The sequence below is a fragment of the Rhododendron vialii genome, chromosome 10a (assembly GCF_030253575.1).
Source record: "Rhododendron vialii isolate Sample 1 chromosome 10a, ASM3025357v1".
Classification (NCBI taxonomy): Eukaryota; Viridiplantae; Streptophyta; class Magnoliopsida; order Ericales; family Ericaceae; genus Rhododendron; species Rhododendron vialii.
Window position 1 is genome coordinate 6,570,955 of NC_080566.1, and position 11,419 is coordinate 6,582,373.

Sequence of the window (11,419 nt, forward strand, 5' to 3'; positions counted from 1 at the left end):
GACCAAGACTTGTCCGAGCTCGTTACAAGAACCAAGCAAGAGACAGAGTACCAAAGTTACAAGGTCAATTGTAATTAAATTGCAAGCAATATTCAGACACTGTCATGGGGATTGGCATTACGTCAAACACCTCATCGCTCATGCGAAATGCAACAATTGACCTGTTAAATAGTACGTAGATTCAGAGTCGTGAGCGTACAGTAGAAAATCCCATTCAACCAAGTTCAAAAGTCGTGCTAAGGCCCAAGATATATCTTTGGGCACAGCGATGTGGACTTCCCTCGAAGATTCAGTACTCAAGTTGTATACATGGACATTTTCATCAGCATGCAAGGGTGCAAATTTTTCTATAGTCTAAATCTTCAGGAAATAAGTTTATCTGCTTTCCTAGGTCCTAAAAGAAGCTATAATCGTAAACCTCTGATCATACCTAGCAAACGCCACGTTAGTGTCGTAAGGCCAATTTGGAACGAGAATTGCCCCTTAACAAGAGCTTTCTGATGCATATGATGGGTTGTAATATTCTATATCAATGAGTTTCTTGTTGTTCCATCCTTCATCAACAACAACCAAAAAGAAGAAGGATGGGACCGATTCCAAAAAAATAAAACACGAGCTTTCTGATGCAAGTAGCAAATATAGTTTTTTTTTTTTTTTTTTTAACGGCAAAGAAGAAATTAAGAAGGAAGAGGAGATACAGGAAATATGGGAAAAGAAAAGGAAAAACAGCATCACAACGTCAAGGATACATCCCAACGAGGTTGGCACTTATCCCGGTGACAATCATGTGCCAAGAACCCCAAGCGAGTTGATAAGGAATCAACCAACCCAACAGAGATGGGCCCAACAATCAATACAGAGTACATAATCGGAAATACAACCACAAAACAACAGATATAACTCCAATGAAGCCCAGAAGAAGCGAAATATGCCAGAATAGCAAGTGATTCTTGCTTGAATCACAGTAACCTTTGAGGGTCCACAGCAGTTTTGAGCCTCTGAGAAATCGGCAAGTAGCAATATAGTTAACAAGACAAGGAAAACATACTAAACATGACCATAGTTCAACAATTTTTAATCTCACACCATAGCAAAGAAAACCTGTTATTCCAAACTATCCTTGAACCTCAATTGGTCAATCTACGGCATTGCATAGAATACATATTAAGAGCAGGTTGCTTGCACATATTATGTCTCAATAAACACGTCTATTGACTAAAACCAAGTTCTCTGTATATCAAAGAACTTGTAACCCATCAATTTGTAGGAAAGAACTTGAAATGACCTATACTTCATGACACTCTTTTAAAAACCATGTTGTTCAAAAAAATCATGTCTCATTAAACGCGTCTCCTAACTGAAACTAAGTTTACTGTGTAGAAAAGAACGTGAAGCTGATCAACTAATATCAGATCATCGTATACTTCACCATACTCATTTATGGTATGTGAATCAAGGTTGTAAAACACCATCTTGCAAACGTTGCCTCTCCAAAGAAGAAGCTCACCAATTTGCCGAAATCCTAATGGATCGTAATGTCCTAAAATAGGTCCAATACCGTACCTTTTGTTCCAAGGATCCTTAACTCCATTTCCATCCCTTACCCATATTTCAAGGCACGATCCCGTGCTTCCAAACTGCACAGTAACAAGGGCAAGGGAGTCCCCCAGAATGCTAAGGCTAGACCAAGGGTTAATCCTAACATCCTCGGGTAAAAATACTCGTTCGAACAATTCATCTGACATGCGGAAAGCAATAATTTCACCACGACCATTACGATCAGCAGCCACCCAATAAAACACCCCATTCAACCATGTGGAACACGAATGCTGAGAATATTGTAGTATCTCTTTCGGCACCTCTCTCCAGTTGTCAGTACATTGTAGTATCTCTTTCGGCACCACAGTGACGATTTCTCTCCAGGTGTCAGTACTCATATCGTAGATTTCAACTCTTCCATCAACAAACGTAAAAGTAAATGTCATAAGCTCGCATTCAGAGCGTGCGGCAACTCTAAGAACTTTATAATCATTGGTTTTCGGATCAAAAGCAAACCCTAGATGGCTAGTGTGCCATGTATGAAGAGGGGATCGAGGGAGTAACCTGAATTCTCTCATTGCGGGGTTGCATAACATGATGATTTTGGTGGAGGAATTGGAGAGACAAACGACACCGTTGGAAGAGCCGCAGAGGTGGAGACAACTAGCGGGTTGACCGCCGAAAGGTATGTCTAGATCGAGGATTGGGGTTTCGCTGGAGACCAAGGACAGGGCGAATCCGGAAGCGGATTTGACTAATCGTTTGACGAGGAAGGATTCGTTTTTCGGGGAGCGATTGTGGTGGAGGGAAATGAAGCTAGGGTTTTGGATGAGAGAGTACCAGTATTTCGAGACTGATTTGAATCGAAGGAGGAATTTCACAGGGAGTCGAGATAGAATCTCACTCAACACATCTTCCGGGATGTCTTCGTCGATTGCCATGGGGATGTATGGCAGATTGGCAGTGCCGAAGAATGATTGATACGCAGGCCCCGGCCAAGGACCCCTATAAATATATCAGAAAATCTATGAGTACCGACCATTGGGGGAGGGAAAACGTACCGACGGCCGCCGGCGGGCGGTTTTCGGCCACCGGACGGCCGATCCGAGCCGTTCAAAAATTCTAAAAAAGAAAACCGATGGGGCCCGCGTAAGAATCAATGGCATCCGAGGTGTGTAGGGTGCTTGATCCAAGCACCCTTTTTTCAACAAGTCACTAGGACTGGAGTAGCCCAGTGACCCTCCGATGATCAAGTCAGATCTCAAGAGAGAATATAGATCTAGGGTTAGGGTAGAGTGGCATGCCTCTTTAGATTAAAGTCCCTTCATATTTATAGACCTAGGTTTGCTTGGCCCCCAAGCTAGCGCGTGAAGGGTACACTAAGGTAACCTCCACGGGTGACATCATAGATAACGCACCGGATAAGGTGGTTACGGAGCACATGGCCAGGTTCGGCCTAGATGATTCCATCTGCCACGTATCACTCTTGGTCCCCTCCGAGCGAATAACCGAAGGATACGTGCCGTGGCCCAACTGTACTATCCTGCGGATCGTACCTCCATGAGACCTCGGCTAACAGTGTTCTGGCTAGGTTACCGAGCCCATAACCGAAGCCTCCACAATAGTCAATCCATTTAATCTTTCTTGAGGCATGGTTGACCGAAGATAATTTTTGATCAATTTCAACTTTGAAAAGCTTCTTTCCCCCGATACAACTGTAATCGGTATAGTCCACAATTTGGGCCTATTTTATGTAAAGGAGGCTAGTGTAATTTTTTTTTGACCACACACACACACACACACACACACATATATATATATGAATCCTAAAAACTTAGGGGCCCTCGTTTTTAATTTTTTTTGGAGGCCAGAAGCGCCCGCTTCCCTCGCCTTGGATATAAGCCGGCTCTACCTAACCACCATGGGTGACAAATTTTCTCTCGAGAGATGCAGAGATGAGTTTCTTGTCGAGAGATGTGGAGCCTTACGATTGTTTTTGTACAACCGTAATTTATACTCGAGAATATAAAAGGCATGGCACAACACGCTGATAAAAGAAAATGGCATGACACAACACTTTATTATTACGACTTAAAAAAAATTATCCTTCCCTTCTAGTGATCTTAACAAACCCAAATGGAAAATTTTATAATTTATTTTTTAAAATTCTCTTCAAATAGGATAAACTGAACTAATTAATTTCTTCTAAGAATAGTTTCACAACAAATAACACCACACCCATTGAAAAAGAAGGAGCACATACCCAAATGAAATTGTAATTAACTTATGCACAACCATTCGTTAACAGCTATCACGATCAATCAATATTTGTATCACACCTGTATCCAATATAGTTCAACCAGCAACTAATCCAAAAAATAATAAATAAATAGTTTTAAAACTTCGCTTCCCGTAAGTTAACGAATGTTGTTTTTCTTTAACATTGAAAATGATTCTTGCAATGGAATGCTACAACTTGAAGTTTTGTCCCCCTTTAAATCAAAAGAATGCTATAGGCCTACAACTGAGACCATCTGGCAATCGTTTTCCCTTCCAAGAAGAAGATCGCCGTTCTGCTGAAATCCCAATGCACCATAACGTTCTAAAATGGGTCCAATACTGTATTTTTTATTCCATAGATCCTTATCTCCCTTTGACCCTTTCCATCCCTTACCCATATGTCAAGGCACGACTCTGGAGTCAAATTGTCAAACTCTGAAGTATTAAGGGCACGGGAGTCCCTCAGAACGCAAAGCCTAGGCCTCGAGTTAATGCGAATAAATATCCTCGTTTGAAAATACTTGTTCGAACAATTCGTTGAACATGTGAAAAGCAATAATTTTCCAACCACCATTAGGATCAACAGCCACCAAATAGAACACCCCATCCAACCAACGAACAACAAAGCCAACAGTCATTGGGCAGCATAGCGATGATTTCTCTCCATGAGTCCGTACTCATATCGTAGATTTGAATTTTTTTTAAACTTTTTGACTCATAAAATCATAATTCCCAAGGACGTCTTCATAGGAAGTGGCAACTCTAAGCACTTTATAGTCGTCGGCTGGCTTTTGGATCAAAAGCAAATTCTAGATTATTAGTGCACTATGTATGATAATGGGGTTGAGGGAGTACCCTGAATTCTCTCATTGCGGGGTTCCATAACACGATTTCAGAGGAGGAAGCGGGGTTCCATAACACGATTTCGGAGGAGGAATTGCTGAGACAAACCAAGCCGTTGGAAGAGCCGACAATGTCGTAACGGGCTGTAACTTGTGGACGGGAAAAAGGTGGGTACAGTTCGGGGATTGGAGTTTCGTTTGAGACCAAGGAGAGAGTTAATTCGAAACTGCGTCCGAGGAATCGTTAGACGAGGAGGGAGTCATTTTTTCGGGAGCGATTGTGCTGGAGGGAGATGAAGCTAGGGTTTTGGATCAGAGAATACCAGTATTTGGAGACTGATGTGAATCAGATGAGGGATTTCACAGGGAGGTTTCACGGAGGAGGCTGTGAAAAAGTTATTCATGAAGGTGCTCCATCTCGGTCGTCTAAAAGTATTTTGGACGATCGGAATTAAAACCAATCTATTGACGGTTTAACGGTAACAGATTATTTATCACGTTAATAGATTGTTTTTAATTCAGATTGTCTAAAACATTTTTGAACGGTTAAGATTGAGCTCCGTAATAACTTATTCACAAAGCTCTGTGAATAAGATTTTTTTGGGTAAATTACTCCGTGAATAAGTTATTCCTAATATTTTATAGGTTAGTGGGTTAGACTTGGATAAGGATTCAATTACTTGTCTTGCCTCATCAACTCGAAATCAAAACTTTCGACAATACAATCGTGCTGCACAATCACAATTTTTTGGTTGTCTTTATTTAAAATTGTTCGCGTTTGTTAGTTTTGCGTCACAGTTTTATGTATTATTGGTTCGCATTTGTTAGTTTTGTGCTAATTTTTTTTTAGGTTTTGTTAGGTGTGCCCAGAAATTGACTTTTTGTAAAAGTCATATTTTTTATTACTTTTTTGATTGATCCTTCTATCGAGACGAACCAATAATACATAAAAATCGAAATAAGAATGACAAAACCAAAAATATTGTGATCTACAATTTTTTGGTTAACGGAAATCCCCCACCAAGTGCCATTTCACAACAAGCTTAAACATGTGAATCATTGCGATACTCGCCAATCGTAAAACAACTGCACATTGATCAAGAAGCACAGCGACATTCTCATTGGCTCATTGCCATAGTGTGTTGCGGGCTTCCTCTGTTTTGAGTTGGGAAGATATATATACACATGACTATTGCATTGGTGATGTGAACCCAAGAGTCATGTGATCAAGGAGTCCCATGCTTCGAATTCGAAGCTTACCCTACTGAATTTCGTACCCCACATCGCAATGACGTATATGATTGATGGTTGAGATCAATTACGAAATTGGCATATCTTTTTTTTTTTTTTTTTTTTTACAAGACGAAATTGGCAAATCAAACTAATTGGAACAACTCATTGATCATACCTATCTGACGCTTCTGCAGAAATTAAGCGCTTGGGGTACGAAAGAACTTCTTCCAGCCACGGACAATGTGCTCCCCATAACAGCATGTCTGGTAATTGATATCCCTTAATGTTCAAGGCATCCGTAATGATGTCCTTCGAGGAACCGCCATGTAAACTGCATTTTTTGTCCAAGACTCCTTGATGCCGGTATGCCCAAGCTCGATACAAAAACCAACCAAGAAACAGGGTACGTCGAACAATAATCAGACACTGACATGGGGATGGGCATTACGTCAAACACCTCATCGATCATGCATAACGCAACAATTGACCCGTTAATTAGTAAATTCTGAACCTGGAGCGTACTTGTAGAAAATCTCATTCAACTGAAAAATCGTGGTGCATTTCGCGGCAAGGCTCTTAGGCTTGCGTCAGTTGGACTGGCTTCCACATCAGGAGTTTGGGTTTGTGTCTGTGTGTGTTTAAAAGGACCTCTCCCTAGTCAGCAATTGCCTAGGTGAGTTTGGTAGGTAAAATTACCCTCTTATCCTCCTTAAAAAAAAGAATATATATGCGTGTGGGTGGTGGATGGGGGTGTTTTGTTTTAACGGAGTCTTCAGTAAATAAAATTTACATCTTGCGTGTTCAAAAGTATTTTGGACGATTCGGATTAAAAATAAACTATTACTGCTAATTGAAATTTATTATTTGTAATAGTTTAAAACGTATTACAGCCATTGATTAACGAAACAGACGGTTGAGATTGCGTAGAGCCGTGAATAACTTATTTCTATCTATATATACAGCTTTGTATACATGGAAGCCTAATTTGTTTTCTTTTTGCGATATTACACGGACATTATTAGGACCTAACCGCTTTAGTACGACTATTACAGAGAAAAATTGTTCCTTTTCATGACCAATAGCGGTTTTAATTATAGATACTCTAAATATTCAATAAGAACTTAGCAAAAAAAAAGGAGTATTCAATAAGAATGATCAGCAAAACATTGCCAGAACTATACTTTTGACAAGATGAAAGCTAAGTCTTAATGCCTTCTTCGAGACGACATCAACTCTGACTTTAACATGCCAAGTGAAAGAATTGACATGTGAAGCAACTCTAACCAAAATATCAAATTTAAGTGTTATTTGACATCTCCACCCTCATCTCAAATTCAACAAGTAACTGTAAAAAAAAATAAAAATAAAAATACTTTACTTCACTCCTCAAAACTTCATAAAATAAAAAATTTGACATGTTGATTATTGAAGTGGATATCTTGAAGATGCCAAATTCTAATAAAATAATAAATTTGAAGTGGGTATCTTCATAGGCATCATAAAATAGTAAATTTCATATATGCTGGCCAAAGAAACCACCTGAAGGAGAACTAAAATGAATCCATGGTTATTAATTAACTTTAATAAAAAATTAAGGTTGGCGAGAAAATTAATGGGAACCGTCTGTTCTGCATACTACGCTCTCGATGTCACGCTTCATATAACGGCAATGGAGGGTGATTCTTTGATCAAACAATCAACGATCAATATGCAGGGCTTCTCTGCTTTCCCAGCAGAAGTTGAACTTTTGGATTTCCTCGATCCGGCCACTTTTTCCCCCGAGGTGTCTAGGCCACTAAACGTCCGATTGAATTGATTTCCTGTGTAGGGTCTTCATAACTACCATTAAAATGGAGTGGATCCGGGTGGACTGAGTAAAATGGAGTGGATCCGGGTGGACTATACAATCAGCTCGCTGATTAGTATCGATACGGTGTGATTCGCGGTTGCACTTCCAATCACTCCGAGATTCTCCTCTTTCCTCCTGCCGCTTGAGCTATAGATTGGTCGTTCAGCTAGCCAATGAACAACAAACTGCAGTAGTTTGAGCTGCATTTGGTTGTGTGATTTTCAATGCCTAGTTTCAGGATTTAATTAGATGTGAAAACGGAGAAAAGTTTTACATAATGCATGCAATGATGAGAGAATTGATGGCGAAACATTGCACAATGGTGAAATTGATATTGTCAAAATAATACTAGCAAAACAAAAAAACTAAATCGACGGAGCTCAAGAAAACACCAGATACGTACTGTGCTTTAAAATTTATTCAATGCATTTTCCTGCACATAATAACGAGAATATGGATTGATCAACGCCCAAGCTAATTGGAACAACTCATTGATCATACCCATCATCTTTTTATGGGAATTGAGCACTCAATGTACAGAAGAACTTGTAACCATGGACAATACTGTGCTCCTCTTCTTAACAGGGATGTCAGATACTTGATAGTACTATCTAATGCCCCGTGCATCAACGTTATACGATGAATAAATAACTTCAGCAAAGAAGAAACCCGCCTGTTTCTCAATCGCGATCTCTCTTTCGAAGAAGGGTGTTGACCGTGTTGTAGTGTAGGTTTTAGTCCAAGACTCATTAATGCCAAACTCACACATTACGCATATGTCAGAAAAATGACCAAGAATGATCCTTGCAGTTTTGCCCAAGCCCGTTACAAAAACCAAGCAAGAGATGGAGTACATAAGTTACAAAGGTCAATCACAGATTGCAAGCAATATTCAGACACTCGCATGGGGATGGGCATTACGTGGAACACATCTTCGTCGCTCATGAAAATATGCAACAATTGGCTCGCTAATCAATTGATTCATTGTGAGCGTAGCAATAGAAAATCATTCAACCAAGTGCAAAATAAAAATTAGTCTGGTATTCGTCCAGGACTGTTCGGTATTTGTCCGGTATCTTCCAGTATTGACCGGTACCTACCGGTATTAATTGTCTAGTAATGGAAAAGAAAAATAAATTTATAAGTAGTCTTGTACTGTCCACTATTTGGCGGTACCGTCCGGTATTTACTGGTACTGGTCGGTATCGACCAGTATTTGAGCTGAAACGAAATTAAAGGTGTAGGGTACCAAATTTGGCCAATGCCGTACATACAAGCCAATATAGTACAGGATTCAAAATCTTGGGTAGAACTAGGGGTGGCAAACGGGCGGGTTTGGGTCAAATTGGGTAAGTTGTTAGTGGGTTGGGTCTTTAATGGGTCATTGACCCATTTAAACCCATTAACTATGAGTCTAATTACCCATACCCAACCCGACCCATTTATTTTAAAACAAATCCGACCCGCCCATTAACCCAATTACATATATACTAAAAATTATGATCAAAAAATTAGAAAAGTAAAAAAAAATTATGATCGAAACTCATAAATTTTTTCAAAAAGACGAGAATAAGTAATTTTTTTTGTCTTATTGATTTTTTTTTTGTCTTTACTCAAAAAATTATAAGTTTCGATCAAATTTTTTTACTTTTCCGATTCCTCTCATCAAAACAAATTAAGAAGTCACAAAAATATAACACAAAACAAAAAAAATGCAAAAAAAATTTGAATAAGGACAAAAAAATAAGTCAATTTTTTAATCCAAACTCTTTGCGGGACTACCATGAGAGAAATTTATTCACGGCGGAGCACAATTTCACGGGTCCATTCGCGCAATTAATGGATGAGATGTGTTTTCAATTTTGACTGGTCAAAATGATTGTTACTGGTCACAATTGATTTTTAATTCGGACCATTCAAAATATTTTTGGACGCATGTGATTTAACACAAAACAATTGAATAAAAGAGAGAGAGAAGGCCATGCTCCTGAGGCTTCGGGGGGGCGGGAAGGTGTTTGGACCATATATTCACCGCCTGTCAATAATCGACTGAAAGGTGGCGATTATGGAAATGCAACCTATTTTATTATTATTTTTGGTATTTGTATTTTAATAGCATGTGCAGGACATTTGGCGTATCATTATTTACTTGGAAGTTGAAAGGACACATGACATTGTCTTACACACTTGGCGGTTGAAAAGAACACTTGGCATACTCCTACACACTTTGATGTTAGTGACAAGTTATTTGGACAAGTGGAAGCAAATGAGAATGAGGAGTATTGAAGAAGTTGGAAAGTTATTTCCTGCGCATATTTGTTTTCCTATAAATAGGCTTTTTAGGCCTCATTGTAAACATACACAAACAACGCCAATCAGGCCTTTATCTTTTCTTTTATAGGAGTAGAGTTAACTTGTAATTGCTCACTCAATCATCTCGATTGATTGTTCTTCTACTTTGAGGGTTAATAAAGTCCATTTTGTTAATCTTCTTCCACACTTCATCCACTTCATTGTTTGTTTCCAAAGAAGTCCTGAAATACGGCAAGGAACCAAACTCCACTTTTCACACCCACATTCCAGTAAGCTTACGATACGATTTTCCGTCGATTCTCCGTCGATTGGTAAGAAAACAAGAATTTTGGTAACAATTTTGGCGCTAGAGGAAGGGCTCGTTACTAATTTGGAAGTGAGCAATGGCACCAAATGGCTCAGATATTGAATCGTCTGACTTGATCCAACGATTTGCAAGGGTTTTAAATGATCCAAAGAGTGAAATAGCCAGAACTTTGATGGCTATGTTTAAGGCAGCAATGGCACGAAATCAACCAACGGTAGAAGTCCCAGTTAACATAAATGTTAACCCTGGGCAAAACAGTGGATATGCAAATCGTGTTATTGAAACACCTTCTTCACAGGTGTATAATAATCCTACTTTTGAACCTAGGCCTAGCCCAACAAGACCAACGGATTTTTATCAACCAATTCCAAATACTAGTGGAAGTAGTGAAGTTGGAAGTCAATGGGGTAATGACCAAAATGAAACCATTCCCATTGGTTTCAAAGTACCGCCTGGATTTGGTACTAATCAAAGTCAATATGTGCCTCCTATGGCACACTACACATCAACCACAAGGACCCCAAAATTATTTGTTCGATTGTTGATCAACAATGTTCGGAAGAGGTATGGATTTTTTAGAAGCCATCTGTATTGGTATCCATATTGGTTTTGGTTGAAATATGCCCAATTTTGATTAAGAGGTGTAAATATATATGTTCATTGCTTTTCTACAATTTTTCCTTTTGCTTTAAAATTGTTTTCTCGTATATATATGATTTACCCAGTACAAGCCTTGAAAGGATATGACTTATAAATGGCTTGAGAAGCCATTTGTCAAATTGTAATAGTTGGTCTCTGTTCAAACAGAAAAGGAAACGTGGGCCATAATTTAGAGCATTCACTGGGGGCATCAATTGATTTGAGATTGCCCCAATCCCGTTAATTATGATAATGGTTTCCTATCCATTATTCAGAGATGTGGAAAATTATATAGGTGATTTTCATGGAGAAAGCAAAAAGCCAATAATGAAATGGCGGTTACTCATATTTTGGCCAAACAAAGGCCAATGGCTAATTTCGTTCCAGATTTTTGCACGAAATCAGGACATACATGGC

At 39.1% G+C, this 11,419-nt stretch overlaps 1 protein-coding gene across 2 annotated transcripts; it reads right to left on the reverse strand.

Moving 5' to 3' along the window:
* Nucleotides 1–622: 622 nt before the first annotated feature.
* On the reverse strand, nt 623–2,520 carry LOC131304536 (F-box protein At5g49610-like). Of its 2 annotated transcripts, XM_058331788.1 has the most exons (2): nt 1,902–2,515; nt 623–1,859 (listed from the first exon to the last, which is right to left on the reverse strand). In XM_058331788.1, the coding sequence occupies exons 1-2, from the start codon at nt 2,478–2,480 to the stop codon at nt 1,341–1,343; spliced, it is 1,098 nt and encodes a 365-aa protein (XP_058187771.1). In that variant the 5' UTR covers nt 2,481–2,515; the 3' UTR covers nt 623–1,340. The 2 variants fall into 2 exon arrangements, with proteins under 2 accessions (XP_058187771.1, XP_058187770.1); XM_058331787.1 differs by having other exon boundaries at nt 623–2,520.
* Between the last annotated feature and the right edge of the window lie 8,899 nt (nt 2,521–11,419).